This window comes from Cervus elaphus, chromosome 11 (genome assembly GCF_910594005.1).
Source record: "Cervus elaphus chromosome 11, mCerEla1.1, whole genome shotgun sequence".
NCBI lineage: Eukaryota > Metazoa > Chordata > Mammalia > Artiodactyla > Cervidae > Cervus > Cervus elaphus.
Window position 1 is genome coordinate 77,502,199 of NC_057825.1, and position 19,668 is coordinate 77,521,866.

At 37.9% G+C, this 19,668-nt stretch overlaps 1 protein-coding gene across 5 annotated transcripts in view; it reads right to left on the reverse strand.

Annotated features, from left to right (window-relative positions):
- Positions 1-8,870: 8,870 nt before the first annotated feature.
- Positions 8,871-19,668, reverse strand: part of DYNC2LI1 (dynein cytoplasmic 2 light intermediate chain 1) — a 37,885-nt gene continuing 27,087 nt past the window's right edge. For 2 of the 5 annotated variants that reach the window (XM_043918130.1, XM_043918128.1), the window contains 4 exons: positions 19,306-19,376; positions 14,830-14,927; positions 14,099-14,191; positions 8,871-9,162 (listed from right to left, as the gene is read on the reverse strand). In XM_043918130.1, coding sequence (XP_043774065.1) covers positions 9,100-9,162; positions 14,099-14,191; positions 14,830-14,927; positions 19,306-19,376 — 325 coding nt within the window. In that variant the 3' untranslated portion in view covers positions 8,871-9,099. Of the gene's footprint in view, positions 9,163-12,486; positions 13,750-14,098; positions 14,192-14,829; positions 14,928-17,929; positions 18,809-19,305; positions 19,377-19,668 lie in introns of those variants that run through there. The other 3 variants (XM_043918129.1, XM_043918131.1, XM_043918132.1) reach the window with 3 other exon arrangements.

The following is a 19,668-nucleotide window of genomic DNA, read 5'->3' on the forward strand; positions in this document are numbered from 1 at the left end:
TGCAGATGGAATTTCATTCTAGCTCAGAAACATTTGGAAAACTGACATAGCATGTGACTTCAAGCTATTAACTGTTAGTGATACTATCTTAGAAAAACACAATGACTTTCAACATGTGACAGTTTCTCAAGTTAAAAATGGACAGTGATGTGTGAGAAAATCAAATTAAATAATACAAAATCCTGTTTCCACCAAGTCAGTAATATTTCTGAGATCATAACATTCAGTGTTAAAGGGAGCTTTTTCTTTGCAGCACTCAAGAAAGGTGCCTGTCTGTTTCTATGACTGTAGTTCCTTGGAGACATGGTGAAAATTCTGTTTTCCAGAGGACTGGAACCATATGCACTGACTGTCACTAGTTTAGGAACTTATATTTCATTGCTATAACAGGGTAGTTTGCTCTCCACTCCAATACCACTCAACAATCTTTGTGTTCTTAAGGTTAGTAAATGCTTATTTAAAGCTGGGTGCATGGCATAGTAAAGTTAACGTATTTTATAGTGGAAATGGAAGAACATGGGATAACTTACTTTCCTGTTTAATGACAGCAGTTATGCTTACTCCAACTGAACTTGGCTAGCAGATATGTCTCCAGAAGTTAGAAGGCTTCTTAAGGGCTATCCCACCTTGGAAATGATCTTGGTTATTACCAAGTCATACAGTTTTGGCCTGCTTATTGATAGAATACTTCCTTAAATTTGTCTGTTCTTCAAAAAATTATACTCTAAGTATGTCAGAATCACCAGAGGTACTGATGAAAAATGCAGATTACTAAGCCACATTCCAGACCCACTGATTGAGGATCTCTGGCTGTGGGGATTCAGGAATGTATTTTATTTTTTTTTAAAAAAGATTTATTTCATTTCTTGGCTGTGGTGGGTCTTTGTTGCTGCACATGGGCTTTCTCTAGTTGGGGTGAGCAGGGGCTTCTCCTCATTGTGGTGGGCAGGCTTCTCATTGCAGAGCAGGGACTCTAGGGCATGTGGGCTCAGTAGTTGTGGCACACAGGTTTAGTTGCTCTGCAGCATGTGGGATCTTGAACCTGTGTCCCTTGCATTGTATGGCAAATTCTTAACCACTGGCCTACCAGGGAAGCCCAGTTTGTTTGTTTGTTTTTAACTGAAGTATAGTTGACTTACAATGTTGTTAGTTTCTGTTGTACAACAAAGTGATTCAGTTGTGTGTGTGTGCATATGCATATATATATTAGATATGGTTTATCACAAGATACTGAATATAGTTCCCTGTACTATACAGTAGGACTTTGTTTTTTATCCACTCCATATACACCAGTTTGCACCTGCTAACCCCAAACTCCCAGCCCACCCCTCACCTACTGCCCTTTCCCCCTTGGCAACTACCAGTCTATTTTCTATATTCCTGATTCTGTTTCTGTTTCATAGATAACTTCATTTGTGTCATATTTTAGATTATACATATAAGTGCTATCATATGGTGTTTGTCTTTCTGACTTGCTCCACTTAGTATGATCATCTCTAGTTGCATCCATGTTGCTGTAAATGGCATTATTTTATTCTTTTTATGGCTGAGTAGTATTCCATTGTATATATGTGCCACTTCTTCTTTATCCATTCATTGTTACTGGACATTTAGGCCATTTCCATATCTTAGTTATTGGGAATACTGCTGCTGTGAACATAGGGGTGCATGTATCTTCCTAATTATAGTTTTGTCTGGGTATATGCTCAGGGGTGGGATTGCTTAATCATATGGGAATTCTGTTTTTTGTTTTCTGAGGAACCTCCATGCTGTTATCCACAATGGCTGCACCAACTTACAGTCCCACCAACAGTGAAGGAAGGTTCCCTTTTCTCCACATCCTCTCCAGCATTTGTTATCTGTAGACTTTTTAATGATGGTCATTCTGATAAGTGTGAAATGTTACTTCATTGTTTTGATTTGCATTTCTCTAAAAATTAGCAATATTGAACATCTATTATTTGTAATATTGAGCATCTTACAAGTAGCTGTGAAAAGAAGAGAAGTGAAAAGCAAAGGAGAAAAGGACAGATAGACCCATTTGAATGCAGAGTTCAAAACAATAGCAAGGAGAGATAAGAAAGCCTTCCTCAGTGATCAGTGCAAAGATATAGAGGAAAACAACAGAACTGGAAAGACTAGAGATGTCTTCAAGAAAATTAGAGATACCAAGGGAACATTTTCATGCAAAGATGGGCTCACTAAATGGTATGGACCTAACAGAAGCAGAAGATATTAAGAGGAGGTGGCAAGAATACAAAGAAGAACTGTACAGAAAGATCTTCATGATCCAGATAATCACGATGGTGTGACCACTCACCTAGAGCCAGACATCCTAGAATGTGACATCAAGTGGGCCTTAGGAAGCATCACTACGAACAAAGCTAGTGGAGGTGATGGAATTCCAGTTGAGCTATTTCAAATCCAAAATGATGATGCTGTGAAAGTGCTACACTCAATATGCCAGCAAATGTGGAAAACTCAGCGGTGGCTACAGGACTGGAAAAGGTCAGTTTTCATTCCAATCCCAAAGAAAGGCAATGCCAAAGAATGCTCAAACTACTGCACAATTGCACTCATCTCACATGTTAATAAGGTAATGCTCAAAATTCTCCAAGCCAGGCTTCAATAGTATGTAAACCATGAACTTTCAGATGTTCAAGCTGGATTTAGAAAAGGCAGAGGAACCAGAGATCAAATTGCCAACATCCGTTGGGTCATCGAAAAAGCAAGAGAGTTCCAGAAAAACATCTACTTCTGCTTTATTGACTATGCCAAAGCCTTCGACTGTGTCGATCACAACAATGTGGAAAATTCTGAAAGAGATGGGAATACCAAACCATCTGACTTGCCTCCTGAGAAATCTGTATGCAGGTCAAGAGGCAACAGTTAGAACTGGACATGGAACAACAGACGGGTTCCAAATCAGGAAAGGAGTAGGTCAAGGCTGTATATTGTCACCCTGCTTATTTAACTTCTATGCCCAGTACATCATGAGAAATGCTGGGCTGGATGAAGCATGAGCTGGAATCGAGATTGCCAGGAGAAATATCAATAACCTCAGATATGCAGATGACATCACACTTATAGCAGAAAGCAAAGAAGAACTAAAGAGCCTCTTGAAGAAAGTGAAAGAGAAGAGTGAAAAAGTTGGCTTAAAACTCAACATTCAGAAACTAAGACTGTGGCATCCAGTCCCATCACTTCACACAAATAGATGGGGAAACAGTGGAAACAGTGGCTGACTTTATTTTTTTGAGCTCCAAAATCACTGCAGATGGTGACTGCAGCCATGAAATTAAAAGACACTTGCTCCTTGGAAGAAAAGTTATGACCAACCTACACAGCATATTAAAAAGCAGAGACATTACTTTGCCAACAAAGATCCATCTAGTCAATGCTATGGTTTTTCCAGTAGTCATGTATGGATGTGAGAATTGGACTATAAAGAAATTTGAGCCCCGAAGAATTGACGCTTTTGAACTGTGGTGTTGGAGAAGACTCTTGAGAGTCCCTTGGACTGCAAGGAGATCTCCAACCAGTCCATCCTAAAGGAAATCAGTCCTGAATATTCATTGGAAGGACTGATGCTGAAGCTGACTCTCCAATACTTTGGCCACCTGATGCAAACAACTCATTTGAAAAGACGGGATTCTGGGAAAGATTGAAGGCGGGAGGAGAAGCAGACAACAGAGGATGAGATGGTCGGATGGCATCACCGACTCATTGGAACTGAGTTTGAGTAAGCTCTGGGAGTTGGTGATGAACAGGGAAGCCTGGCATGTTGCAGTCCATGGGGTCGCAAAAAGTTGGACATGACTGAGCAACTGAACTGAACTAAGCATCTATTTATATGCCTATTTGCCATCTGTATTTCTTCTTTGGAAAAATGTCTATATTTTCTGCCGATTTTTTTGACTAGGTTGTTTTTTTGTTGTTGTTCAGTTGTGTGAGTTGTTTATATATTTTGGAAATTAGGCCCTTGTTGGTTACATCTGTTGCAAATTTTTCTCCCATCCTGTAGGCTGTTTTTTCATTTTGTTTGTGGTTTCTTTTACTGTTCAAAAGCTTGTAACTTTGATTAGGTCCCATTTGTTTATTTTTGTTTTTATTTCTATTGCTTTGGGAGACTGACCGAAGAAAACATTGGTGTGATTTTGCCAGAGAATGTTTTGCCTGGGATCTTTTCTAGGAGTTTTATGGTGTCATGTTTTATGTTTAAGTCTTTAAGCCATTTTGATGTGTGTGTGTGTGTGTGTGGTGAGAGGGTGTGTTGTAACTACATTTACACGTGGTTGTCCAACTTTCTCAACACCACTTGCTGAAGACACTGTCTTTTTCCCATTGTATGGCTTCTCCTGGAGGATAGCACAGCAACCCACTCAAGTATTCTTGCCTGGAGAATTCCATGGACAGAGGAGCCTGATCAGCTACAGTCCACAGGGTCGCAAAGAGTCAGACAGGACTAAAATGACTTAGCACATACACAGGCCTCCTTTGTCAAAGATTAATTGGCCACAGGTGTGTGGGTTTATTTCTGGGCTATTTTGTGCCAATGATCCATTTTTTCTGTTTTTGTGGAATCAGCTGTTATGTTTCTAAGTTTCTTAATGTGTTTATTTGGGTTCTCTCTCTTTTTATCTTGGTGAGCCTGGCCAGAGATGTGTTAATCTTATTTATCCTTTTAAAGAACTTGCTCTTGGTCTTATTGATTCTATTTGTTAAGATCTTTTATTTTCTCTCTGATCTTTATTATTTCCTACCTCTGACTTTAGGTTTTGTTTGTTCTTCCTTTTTGATTCTTTTAAATGGTAGATTAGGTTACTTGAGATTTTTCTTTTTTTTTCTTTGGAAGGCCTTGTATTACTATGAACTTGTCTCAGAACTGTTTTTGCTGCATCCTATTGATTTTGTATGGCTGTGTTTTCATTGTCATTTGTCTCAAGGTATTTTTTAATTACTTTCATTGATGACCCATTGGTTTTTTAGTAGCATGTTGTTTAACCTCCATGTAATCTTTTTTTCTCGTTTCTTTTTCTGTGGTTTAATTTCTAGTTCCATGTTTTTGTGGTCAGAAAAGACGCCTGAGATAATTTCTATACCCTTAAGTTTGTTGAGGCTTGTTTTGTGCCCTAGTATGTGGCCAGAATACTGGAGTGGGTAGCTATTCCCTTCTCCAGGGGATATTCCCAACCCAGGAATAGAACGCAGGTCTCCTGCACTGCAGGCAGATTCTTTACCAGCTGAGTCACCAGGGAAGCCCAGAATGTGGTCAGTCCTAGAGAATGTTCCATGTGCCGCAGAAAAGATTGTGTATTCTGTGGGGCTTTTTGGGTGTTATGTCTTGATAATGTCAATTAAGTCTAACTGTTCTGTTGTATCACTTATGATCTTTGTTACTTACTCTGTCTAGAAGATCTGTCCATCGATATGAGTGAGGTGTTCAAGTGTCCTACTTATTGTATTCCTGTCTATTTCTCCCATTATGTCTGTTAGTATTTATGTCTTAGGGTACTCCTACATTAGGTGCATCTAGACTGACAAGTGTAAAATCCTCTTGTACTGATCCTTTTATCATTATCTAGTGTCCTTCTTTTTCTTTATTGCCCTTGTTTTAAAGTCTATTTTGATATGAGTATTGAGACCCCTGTTTTCTTGTCTTTTCCATTTGCATGAAATCTTTTCCCATCCCTTCACTTTCAGTCTATGTGTCTGTTGCCCTAGAGTGGGACTCTTGTAGGCAGCATATGTAGGCTCATGTTCTTTATTCAATTTGCCACCCTGTGTCATTTAATTGAAGCATTTAGTCCATTGCCATTTAAGGTAATTATTGACACATATGTATTCAAGCTATGTATTTATTGCCATTTTAAACTCTGTTTTATCATTGACTATATTTCTTCTTTTCCCTTTTATGGTTTATTTCTTTTGTATTATACTTATGTGCTCTTCTTTTTGGTATTTTATGAATCTATTGTATGTTTCTGATTTGTGGCTACCCCGTTCTTCAAGTATGTTAATCCCTTTCCATATCTACTTGCTTTGAATTGGTAGTCATATAGACTCAAACACATTCTAGGGGAAAACAAAACTATATGTTCTTACTCTCCTTCCCCACATTTTATGATTTTGATGTCCTCTTTAACATCTTCATGTTCATCCTTTTGCTGTTCATTGTGGTTTATCATCACTTTCATAGAATTTTTTAAATTGTGTACTGGATTATTTAAGTGATTTACTTTCCAACTGTGATTTTCTCTTTCCTATAGATTCTTACTTCTTTTCTATTTAAAGAAGAACTTGCAGTATTTCCTTTAAGATAGGCTTAGTATTGCTGTATTCTTTTAGTTTTTGCCTGTCTGAGAAATTCTTTCTCTCCTTCTATTTTAAATAATAATCTTGCTGAGCAGAGTATTCTAGATTACAGATTTTTCCCTTTCAGTATTTTGAATGTATCTTGCCATGCCCCTCTGGCCTGCAATATTTTTTTTTTATTTTTAATTGGAGGATAATTACTTTACAGTATTGTGATGGTTTTTGCCACCCATCATCGTGAATCAGCCATAGGTATACATATGTCCCTTCCCTCCTGAATCCTTCTCCCACTTCCCTCCCCACCCCATCCCTCTAGGTTGTCACAGAGCATGGGCTTTGGGTTTCCTGCATCATACATCAAACTCCCACTGGCTATTTGTTTTCTATATGAAATGTATATGTTTTAATGCTATTCTCTCAAATTATCCCACCCTCTCCTTCCCCCAATGTGTCCAAAAGTCTGTTCTTTATGTCTGTGTCTCCTTTGCTGCCCCACATGTAGGATCATAGGTACTATCTTGTCTAGATGCCATATATGTGTGTTAATATACAGTATTTGTCTTTCTCTAACTTACTTCACTTTGTATAATAGACTCTAGATTCATCCACCTCACTAGAACTGACTCAAATGTGTTCCTTTTCTTTTTTTTTTTTTTTAATTTTATTATTTTTTTAAATGTGTTCCTTTTCATAGCAAGGTAATATTCCATCATGTATATGTACCACACTTCATTAACCATTCACCTAATGATGGACATCTAGATTTCTTCCATGTCCTAGGTATTGTAAATAGTGCAGGAATGAACATTGGGGTACATGTGTCATTTTCAATTATGGTTTCCTCAGGGTTTATGCCCAGTAGTGGCATATTGCTGGGTCATATGGTAGTTTTATTCTAGTTTTTTAAGAAATCTCCAAACTGTACTCCACAATGGTTATTATCAATTTGCATTCCCACCAACAGTGAAAGAGGGTTCCCTTTTCTCCACATCCTCTCCAGCATTTATTGCTTGTAGACTTTTTGATGATGGCCATTCTGACGAGTGTGAGATGATGGTTCATTGTAGCTTTGATTTTGGCCTGCAATATTTCTGTACAGCAATCAGCTAAGAGCCTTATAGGGGTTCCCTTGTAACTCTTTTCCTGTTTTTCTCTTGCTGCCTTTAGTATTTTCATTATCTCCTTTTTGAAATTGGTATCTATTAGACTGCAGAGGCCTGTTTCATTCTTCTTTCAGGAGATTTCTCTTGGTCTTTTACCTGGGAGTGGTTCCTCTAGGTCTCCATTTTACTTGTATTTCTTTAACTTTGAGATTAGAAGAAACAATTATCTACTGTTGTCTTGAAGGGCTATTTACATGTTGGCGTGTCCTTGTCTAGCTTGTGTGGATTTACTGTATTTGCTACGAGGGCTGTTTTTAGTGGGGATGCCTGTTGTGTCTTTCCTCAGCATGTGCTAGTTGTCATCACCTTGATAGGGAGTGTGCAGAGGCAGCCGCTGGTGCCCAGCCCTGGGGGCCTTGGTGGTGGCTCAGATGCACCCCTGGAGCAGGCCACGGGAGTGGAGGCAGCTCACGATCACTGCTAGAGTTGGCAAGGGAGGCGGTGGTGGTGGTTTGTAACCAACCCTGGAACCACTGCAGGTTGTGTCCTGTCCTCTGTGAGTTTGTGCACAAAGAAAAAGGCTACAGTGGTGGATCCCGCCCCCCAAACAATGACGCCTGGCCTCTAAGATGGCCTGGGCTTCCTCCATGTACACCCTCAGTTGTGGTCACACTAGATTCCAGCACCATCTCCCAGGCTGTTTCTGCACAGCCAATCTTAGTCCTCTCTCCAGGTCTGATCTCTGAAGCCTGAGTTCTAACACCTCCCCTGCCCACACTGGCAGACGTGTGTTTCAGGTTGCCACCGTGACCATCTGGACAGTTTTTCTTCTACTCTGGCTGCTGCATTCTCCTTTGAGGCTCTGAAGCTCCCCTTCTGTCCCGGCAGATCTCGCTGGAGAGGGGGCTTCCCAGGGTGCAGGAACCTTTCCTCTTCCACAGCTCCCTCCCAGGGGTGCAGGTCCCATCCCGATTCCGTTCTCATTTTCTTTTTAATCTTTTTTCCTATCCGGTTACCTGGAGATTTTCTCACTCTTTCAGCAGGCTGAGGTATTCTGCCAGTGTTCGGTAGATATTCTGAACATAGTAGATATTCAGTAGATATTCCACATGTAGATGTATTTTTGCATTTGTGGGAAAAGGGGAGCTTCACGTTCTACTACTATGCCATCTGAGCTGCTCCTCAGGTATGTGCCTTTTAAATAAATACTTCAGATGCTTCTTGTGCCTCACCATTAATTAGAGTAAAATGATGATACCTGTGAAAGTAACCCCAATTCTGCTTTCCTACCAGACATAGCTGAGAATGCCTTAGAGAAGGAATGTGTCTAATATAAATGCTTAATGTTATACCTACAACTGTTACTAAATGCTCCTAATTTCATATTCCTGAAAACATAAGCAGAAACTTATAGACGCTGAACCAAGTATACACTATTTAAAAACATGTTAAAGGTAGGTCCTGAAAGATTCTTTTTATTTAAAAAATATTACATGTAATTATATGATTTTTTAAAGAGATTTAAAAGTATCTCAGCAGTTGCACTAAGACAAACAATTCCACTTTTTCTTTAATAAATTATACATCTAAACTGTCCTCCCTTATTATTGTAATATTAACTAATAAAATATTACTTGTATTTGGAAAAGAAGAAATAGGTTACATTACAGTTGAATTAGGTTCAGGAATCAAGCTCAATTTGTTTCCAAGACTTGGAAGAACTTCTTTTGTACTGTTCCAGTTCCTAAAACAAAAACATGTTTTACTAGTAAAAAAACTTTAAAATTTTATCTAGGAGCCTTAAAACTGCCTTAGCACTTTTGGGGTATAACAGTGTATCCTTTATAAAAGTATTATCACTCTCAAAATTTCTTGACAACTACTTTATAAATGACTGTACTCGGGATGTATTTTCTAGAAATGTAGTCTTCAGAGTTTCTATGTAGCCTAAGCAGCACTTGGAGATGAATTAAAATTTTAGACAAAATTATATTCTAAATAGTACATACAAACTGTCTTTCAAGTAACAAAATTAGGCATTGTTATATGCATGCTTTGGGCTTCCCTGGTGACTCAGCTGGTATAGAATACACCTGCAATGCAGGAGGCCTGGGTTTGATGGCTGGATTGGGAGATCCCTTGGAGAAGGGACAGCTACCCACTCCAGTATTCTGGCTTGAAGAATTCCATGGACTGTATAGTCCATGGGGTCACAAAGAGTCAGACATGACTGAGTGACTTTCACATTCATGCATGCTTTAAGAATATAAAAATGATCTTATTGTTAAACATTTGCTGTTCAACTCTTGTCAAATTGTGGTTGAAGTTAGCAAAGTATCAATATTTAAAATGTACATATCCTTTGACCCAGTGATTGTATCTTTAGAAATTCATCATATAGCACAATAGAGAAGAGCAGAAGGCTATTCACTGCACTGTCTATTGGCATGCATTTGGAAATGGCTTAGATATCTCACAGTAAGGATTGATTAAATACCTCAGTGCTCACTGACACCTGACTTTGTCGGCAGCCAACAAAAATAATAGTGTTGTATGTGCCAAAGAGAAAGGCAACTAGGTGGAGAGAGGGCAGGACACTTCCATTTTCTATAGTATATACTTCTATGTCTTGATTTTTTTCACCATGAGTATATGTTACTTTTATAATTCACAAAACAAAGATAAACTTTAGCGGAGGTGGGAAAACCTGCATGAGACAACTAACATGCAAAAGGGACCATCTACGGGGACTGTCTCTTGGCTTCTTACGTGTTGTTCAGTGTCTAAGTGTACAAAGTGTATCATTGTTTCAGATAAGCAAAAAATGGTTACTCTGCAAGATAAGGCAATCTCTGCCCTTTGCCTAATGTAACTGAAGTTCATAGTTGCTAGGAAAAGAAAACTGCATTCTCATTTTCAGAAAAATGGCAGATGATCTCTTTCATACATATATTCTAAGTTATTAAAATTTAAATGTTGAAAGTTTCAAAACACTATGACTTTGAAGAAATTTTTTTTTCCATAGTATTAACTCCAAAGTAGTCTTTATAGCTTGGTTTATTTTTAATGACATTAACTCAGTTCACCAGTTATCTTACCTGTAACTTATGGTTTCAAGGATTGTTAGCTCATAAAGAATAAGCAGTAATCAATTATCACAAACTTTGCCTTTAATTGGAAGTGCTGAATTATTATTATTTTTTACCAATGGTAATGGTGAGGGCATTGCTTTGAGATTCTGTGCTAGTAGTTTCTCCTTTCTGTAAGCTGTAAAGTGACAGAACTGGGCTGGTCCCCCAGCCATGCCAGGAGGAGGATGGAGAGTAACTGGTGTGATATAGAACTCACTGTGTTCACTAGATCTTTAGTACTGCTCTCATGAGACCTCAACATTATATGATGATGTTTTAATGGAATAACAACTAAGAGGGCTCTCTTTACACTACAGTTCTTCATGGCCACTCTAGAGTCACTTTAAAAGAGAAAGCAAAACCAAAAGGGGTTTCCACCCTGCTTCTTAAAGGCTTCTAAAGTTTTCAAATATAAATATATATAATGCTTAAAACACCATCTTCAATAGAGGACACTAAAAAAACATTCCCCCCCCACATGTAAATCAATCAGTGTGTATCTGTGTTTAAATTATAGGCCAAGGGATTATAAATAAGTTGAGTGTTTTGAAAACAGGGATTCAAAATGATTATGTATGGTTGAACCAAGACGACCTTAAAAATGACTGTTTACCCAAACCTTTTCCATTTTTTTTTTTTGCTTTGATAATAAAAATATAGAAAAGAGGTGGAAGGGTTCAGCAAGTGCTTTCTATACTCGACTCCCTTAAAATCAGGAGTGCTTTAAAACTGGAAGACTTTTAAAAAATAGTAAATACCAAGGAACTATTTTCTGGTGCCCATGTGAAGTCTGACAAGATAGAGCTAATTAGGAAAGACATTTAGTCTGCAGAAAAGGTGAAAAGGGGTCTTAAGGTTGATCCTCAAACCAGGGGGGACTACTTTCAGTCTCTGTGAGGATCTTCATGTGTCAGTGGGGACTGGGAGCAAAAGGGATTCTGGACAGTGATCATAAATGACATGTTCTACCACCAAGGACTTACAATAATGCATTATGGAATACTGTGTCTCAGTGCCTCCCCCTCCCCACCTCACTGGCAGGATAATGTAACAGAAGTATGGTTTAAGCGAAGTGTGGTTTAAAGGGACACAGCTTTCTTGCCTGATGATTCTACATGACGTGGGCTTTTTTAAAGGCTCAGTATTAGAGGAACTGAACAGGACTCATGAATTAGCCTATCTGAGAAGTGGCATGCTCTGATTTCATTGCCAAAGCTTAAGGGTACCAAACTTTTTGTTTGATGCCTGATTATTTAAGCCACTAATAATGAGACTTGGGGATGGGAGGGAGTCAAATGGAGGATCAGACAGGCCCAGGGCCAGCCCTCCACTCATATGCAACTGGATTATTTTCAGTGAAACAGGATGTCATCTTTCTTCCTAAGAAGTACAAGAATCAGTAACTATTTGGGTTAAAGGTATGCAGACACATAGTACACAGTATAGACGTCAAGTATTTACCAGTTGCTTTTAGGTAGGGACATAATTTTGTGTGATTATGGAAAACCTTGAGTGAGACATTTCTTTTAGATGGATATTATTCTTCTTCTAATAGGCAAATCAAATCTAAAGATTATAATGCTATTTTCACTGAAAAATGTTAGTGTAGCAATAATCATATCAAAAGATCAAGAAGGCAGTGTTTTTAGAAAGAGCTGTAGACTAGATTTTCACCCAAGGCAGATGAATTCTTTTATAGGCTGTGTTAATAAAAGTGGCGTTGACTATCTTGCCCATATAAAAAATGAAAATGTATTGTTAAATGTTTAGTAGGAAATACGGGTTTTTCAAAATTAATCTACAGAGAGTTTTCTCACACATAAATCAGCTTCTGTGTTTATCAGTAGACAACTGGAAACAGTGTAAGGCCCTGAAACGGCTTTGGAAGAACATGAAAGAATATATGAAGTTTTGGATATTAGAATGCCAAAATTTGGAAGTAAACATCTATAAAATAATTGAGTATCAACTGCTAATCATTAGCATGACTTAAAGCAGAGGTGGGTACTACATGTACAAACTAAAATCAATTCATCTACTAAAATACCATGAATGAAACTGTTTTAGAGGCAAAATTAGGACATCATAACTTTTCAAGTGAGTCTAAAAAAAAATCTGTCCAGAGAATGTGGTAATTAGTGAGGTACAAGGGAAGAATGATACAGGTATTGTGGGGCTGCTTTCCAGTTCTACTCAAAACTCATATGGTTTTAAGTCAAGTTAGGGAAGATGGATTTGAATGTGAAACCTTAAAATGCTCAGAAATACTCTTGCCCTTTAATAATAAATATATAAAAGGGATCATTGTATAATATAAACAGATAATCTTATCAACAATGGCAGTTAGTCACTAACTCCTAGATAAATATTAATTCAGAGATGACTTCCAACTAATCTCTATAGCCAAGCTGCAAAACACAATAAGGGTTACATGAGGTCATTTTAGTGTTCCTGCGACATGCCTCTCACTTTGTGACAGCTACAACACCCTCTAAATATTCATGACATGTTTTTCAGAAGTCTTCTGTACTTAAAATGTTTTGCTTACTTATTCTAGGGCCCCAGAAGGTGAAAGGTGACTGCTGAGAAAGACCCTGGTCCCTGCTCACAGTGGGTGGTTGTGTTTAGCTTATCCTAGCAACAGTTGCACAGCTCTACAAATTCCACCTGAGAGGTGGTCAGGGCATTCCATTTACTGTGCTTATTTATATAAGGTTATATTCTTCACAATGACTCATTTTATCAAACTAAAAGGAGATCTGGGAAAATCTCAATATTGGATCATGATAAAAATTTACCAACTCTTACATTCTTATGTCAGGCTGTGTATCACAAATGATGCTATCTGGGCACATATATGGAAAGCAGTCTCCACTTTTAATCACTTTCCTGAGAGTTCCTGGGTTTTGTCAACTGTGTGCTTCCAGATTAGGCAGTCCTTAATCTTTCTGATCTGAGAAAAGTATGTGTGCTGCGGTGCTTCGTCGCTCAGTCGTGTCTGTCTCTTTGCAACCCCATGGACTGTACCTGCCAGGCTCCTCTGTCCATGGAGATTCTTCAGGCAAGAACACTGGAGTGCGTTGCCATGCCCTCCTTCAGGGGATCTTCCCAACCCAGGGATTGAACCCAGGTCTGCTGCATTGCAGGCAGATTCTTTACCGTCTGAGCCACCAAGAAAAGTATGGATATATCTAAATGTCCTAATAAAAAACAAAACCTTCTAAATTTTCCCACAAATAAAAGAATATTATAGAAGTGTCTTCCCAACAGTGAGGTAAGAATCACTACCCATCTTCAACATAAAGTATACTGGAAAGTCCAAAAAGCATATGTGAACACTATGTCATCTCTGGGTGGTAGAATGTTATGTGATCTTTAGTTCCTCCTTTATGCATATCAGAATTTATATGTATCTATATATAGTGAAGATATACTATTTAAATAATTTTGAGAGAAAAAAGTTAAGTAAATAAGTTGAGAAAAACTTATGGAATTCTAAGGATATTTCTGTGATAAAACTCAAGATGAAATAAACGTTTAGGATAATACCTGATCCTTCTGAATTCTCATCTCATCAACTTCACTTTCAGCATACTGAGGATCTTGTGCAGGGTCCCTGACATCTTTTAGTGTGTTGATACTCTGAAATCACAATTTGTTAAGTCATTTCATGCCCATAACCAAATACTTTCAATGACCATCATCTACCTCACAAGCCAAGTTCCTGTTTCTTGGGCAGCCAGTGAAGGCTGATCTTTTGAGCTTTCATCACCACTGAAGGCCAATTCAAATTTCCCAGATTCTCTCTCCCTCTTGGATGCTGTTTCTCCCTTCTCTAACAACCAGAAAGAGCTCTGTTTGGAAGCAGAGTGAGAAAAATGTCTTACCCATTGTTTCAGCCCCATGGGGTCAGACATACAGTAGATTTTAAGCAAGTGTTTAATTGATTTGAGCATGTAAGTAGAAAACAAAGTTACTATAATAGGCCTGTTTGAACATTTCCCAATAACTGATGAATAACAGCAAAAGTGAAAAGGCGAAAGTCGCTCAGTCGTATCCAACTCTTTGCAACCCCATGGACTATTCAGTCCATGGAATTCTCCAGGCTAGAATACTGGAGTGGGTAGCCTTTCCCTTCTCCAGGGGATCTTCCCAGCCCAGGGATCGAGCCCAAGTCTCCCGCATTGCAGGCGAATTCTTTACCAGCTGAGTCACAAGGGGAAGCCCAACTGTTGAACAGTGCTGAAAATTCTTGCTTTAAAAGAATGAGAAATAGATACCTTTGGTGGAAAGAGCTTTTCATACACTTTTTTCCACAGTTCCATTGGTGAACGGGCATGAAGCTTTCCAATGTCATTATCAGGAAGAGGAGGAGATCCTAAAATTGGAAGTTTTAATTCAAATGACTGCATTGACTAAAACATTATAAACTATTACTATCAATAAAACAGATGATACTTAAATCTTAGATCACTCATTTCCTTTTCTTCTATAATCACTGTTAATATTTACCTCAACCCAGTGTTAACAAGGCCACTGGGACAGATTCTAGTACCAGAGGGAGAGGAGACAGAATAATGAGTAAATTGTAATTCTCTTTCCATGCACTTAAGTAGATGCTCAGGAAAAATAGAAAATATGACATTCTCACGTGCTTGTGAATGTTTAAGGAAACAGATGTTCTTATGTGCTCTTGAATAGAATGCAAATTGCAACAGCTATACTGGAGGGTAATATGGCACTAGTAAATACTATGAAAATACTAAAATTATATCCTATTAACCAGAAATTCTAGTTTTGAGTGTGTATCTTAGAAATACCTGCATACATGCACTAAGGATTTCACAGAGCCGCATTATTCGTATTAGTGAAAAAATGGCCACAGCTGAAATGTCCATCAATAGAGGTAGAGTGAACTAAATTACTATGCATAGCCATGCTCTGTAACACTATCCAGCAGTCAAAGTTCCAAACAGACCTATATGTAGCATTAATACGGAGAAAGCACTAAGGTAAAAAGCACTAAGGTGTTTTGAGTAAAAAAGGAAAACTTCAAAATGACACAGAATAATACAATTGTATTAAAACAGTTTTTTTTCTATACCACATTCACATGTATAGAAAATGGAATATTAAACTTGATTGTATATGTACTATTTCAAGATTTATAAGTAGAATGTCTTTATGCATTGCCTGTATAATTTAAAAATTAACGTGAAAAATTTGAAAATACACTGCCATTTCTTGGCCATTTTCAATGCATAGTCTGAGATTTCTCATTCTTTCTATTCTAGCATCTACATTGTTCACTGTTTCACACTATCTTTCAGGGCCTCCTTACCACTTTGGTGGGTAAGATAGTGATCAAATCCACCAATCTTATTCAGATTTCCCAAATTTCTTCCTTGTCCTCACTTGTGTGTGTGTGTATTAGGTTGCACACAATTTTATCACCTTTGTAGTTTCATGTATCCACTACCACAGTCAAGACACTGAACGGTTTCATTCCCAGAAGGATCCCTTGTGTTGCCCTTTTATAACCAAACCCACCTTCTTCTCGATCCCTCTCCTTCCCTCCCTCCCCACTTCTGTCCCTAACCTCTGACAACCATTAATCTTTCCTACATTTCTAAAATTTCTTCATTCCAGAATTTTATATAAATAGATTTATATGTAACATTTTCTGATTGGCTTTTAAAATTCAGTATAATTCTCTGGAGAGTAACCCAAGTTGCTGTATATATCAATATTTTGTTCCTTTTTATTGCTGAGAAGTAAGTATTCCATTGTGTGGATATACCACAGTTTATCCATTTACCTGCTGAATGATGTCTGGGTTGTTTCCACTTTTGGGCTATTACAAATAAAGATATGAACATTTATGTACAGATTTTATGTGAACATACATTTTCATTTCTCTCAAATGTCAAATAGTGCAATTTCTAGGTCATATGGTAGCTGCATGATTAGTTTTATAAGAAACCATCAAACTGTTTTCAAGAGTGGTTGACCAGCTGCTATGGAGGCTCCTTAAAAAACTAAAAATAGAGTTATCATATGACCCTGCAATCCCATTCCTGGGCATTTATCTGGAGAAAAACATGATCTGAAAGGACACATGCACCCCAGTGTTCACTGCAGCACTGTTCACAATAGCCAAGACATGGGAGTAACCTAATGTCCATCAAACGAGGAATGGAGAAAGATGTGGGGTGTGTGTGTGTATATACACATACAATGGAATATTACTCAGCCACTAAAAAGAATGGCATTTGCAGCAACATGGATGGACCTAGAGAGTATTGTCATACTGAGTAAAGTAAGTCAGAGAAGGAGAAATGTTGTATGATATCCCTTATATGTGGAATCTAAAAATAAATAATGCAAATGAACTTACAAAACAGAAAGAGACTCACAGACTTAGAGAATGAACTTACGATTGCAGGGGGAAAGGGACAGTTAGGGAATTTGGGAAGGTCATGTACACACTGCTATATTTAAAATGGATAACCAACAAGGACCTATTGTATAGTACATGGAACTCTGCTCAATGTCATGTGGCAGCCTGGATGGGAGGGGGCTTGGGGGAGAGTGGATACATGTATATGTATGGCTGAGTCCCTTCACCATTCACCTGAAACTATCACAACATTGTCAGTCAGCTATGCTCCAATACAAAATGTATGTTAATGTATGTTAAGTCACTTCAGTCATGTCCAACTCGTTGTGACCCCATGGACTGTAGCCCACCAGGCTCCTCTGTCCATGGGATTTTCCAGGAAAGAATACTGGAGTGGGTTGTCATGCCCTCCTCCAGAATATGAAATAAAAAATTCAAAAGAAAAAAAAAGAGTGGCTATTTTACATTCCCACCAGCAATGTATGAGTGATCAATTGCTTCACATCCCCTCACCATGTAGGTTCAATTTGCATTTCCTTCATGCAATGATATTAAATATCTTTTCATGTGCTTATTTGCCATTATTGTATATCCTTAGTGAAATATCTGGCCATATCTTTTACATATTTTCTAATTGGATTTTTTTTTTTACTGTTATATATTCAAGATACTAGTCCTTTGTAAAGCATGTAGTTCAAAATTTCTCCCAGATTGTAGCATATCTTTTTATTTTTTTCACATGGGATTTTAAGAGCAAAAGTTTTTAACTTTGATGAGGTCCAAGCTCCCTAATTGTTTAAATTCAGTATTTTTCGACCCTTTTCTGACCTCCAACTACTTACAGGGGCAAAAGATTTCCATCAGCATTTCTATCATTACACACAGTGATTCTCACTGCTAATGAAATTAAGTTGGCAATTATAATAATAATTATAAAAATCAGTCTTTATAATCACTCATTAACACCTCTGTTCTTTTCATTCCAATTCAATCTATAATCTCATGACAAAGATCTCTACATTTGAAGTCAACTTCAACATGTAAGAGTAATTGGGGGTGGGAAAAAAGAAAACCACTGTCCATTAGTGTTAAAACCAAACTATGTCAATCCCAGAGTACAGAGTTGCTAGGCCCCAAAATCTCTACAATGAAATTACTTCTGTGAGAAGACAGGGAGCTTGATCATATAAACTCTTTTTTTTTTTTCCTTTTTTTTTTCCCTTTCTTCCCCTTGGCTGCTCTCAGGCTTGGAGAAAAAGCTTGCAGCATTCCAGGCCTCTGCTGCTCTGAATCCTCCCCCACATCCAACCCTCCCACCTTTTCCTAATGTCTCTCTAGCAAGCCCAGCGCCCACTGAAGAAGGTAAATTAGTGCCTAGTAATTGGTACAAAAGCATTTTCTGTTTCTATGCAACAGACGCAAAAAGGAGGGGCAAAGGGAAGGAAAAAACCTCACAGATGGTTAAAAAGGGAAAGAAATGGGATCCTCTGCAGTGGTCTTTGAGCGGTGCTGTCTCTCGCTCCGCCCTACTTTTTGTTGGGAAGTTAGTAACAGGCCTAAGCCCAACTCAGAGCGCTTGGTGGCAGTTGTTAGTATCAAAAGAATAGAATTTGGAGGTTGGAAGTGACTTTGAGAGGTCATCGCATCCATCATTTTGTCTGTAAAAAAGTACACTTTTTTACACTTTCAGATGGACCGGGATCGTTCCGTAGAAGCACTGGGGGGCTATGGAGGGTTTGGAAAAACAGCACCAAGGTTCAAAGGCTGGCTCTCTGCCTGAGCAGGCTCCTGGAGCCTCAGCTTGCTCAGCAACACAGTGAGTCCATATAAACTCTTGAAATTTCTTTTGCTTCGTGAGTCTAGGGATAAGGATAGGAAACATCCCATTAGATGAAGTATTTACATAACAATTAAGGCATACCTAGTTAACGCAACTGTTCTTTTGAGTTATTCCAACACTTGAATCTCTTATATTTTTCATCATTGCTTATAATATATATAGCTTTGAATTTCCTGACTGCTTTATCCTTCTGATTTTCTTCTAAACCCAAGGAGCTAAAATTTAAAAGTACCTGGAAATCAGTGAGGGAAAGAAAGTAGATGCAAATTTTTTTAGTGGTATTGAGATCAGAAATCAGTTGCTCATGTGCCAACATCCCTTTCATCACAAATATGTCAATGTGATGCATTCTGCATCAATACAATGTATACAAATAAATACACAAGACATAACAGTAACAATGAAATCAGAAATGGTGGTTAGGGTTGGGAGATGTTGGAGATGAAGTGAACAGGCAGTAGGATAAAATCAATAAGCAATTAAAACAAATGGAACAATCTTAATAAGTTCACCAACCTATCTGACTTAAAGAATCCAATCCTGCTGTGATAAACAGAGGTTTATTCTGATCCACACATATTGATTTGCTACATGGATAAGAAGAAAAAAGAATCTAATTTAGTTTAGCAATCAAATATCCTGCCATTCCCTACTGTACATACAAGAGCCAAGTTTTATATCTAGCCTCTATGAGAGCATTTCTCAAAATGAATGAATGATTATTAACATAACTGATTCAAAAAATAAAGTATAGAGCTAATAAAGGTATTATAGGAGAAAAAAAAGACCCAAACTACCTCAAATCAAAACCAAGAAAGATAGCAAGGTTAAGAAAAATACTAAGTAACAGGATCAAGGAAACAAGTATAATAGTATGAT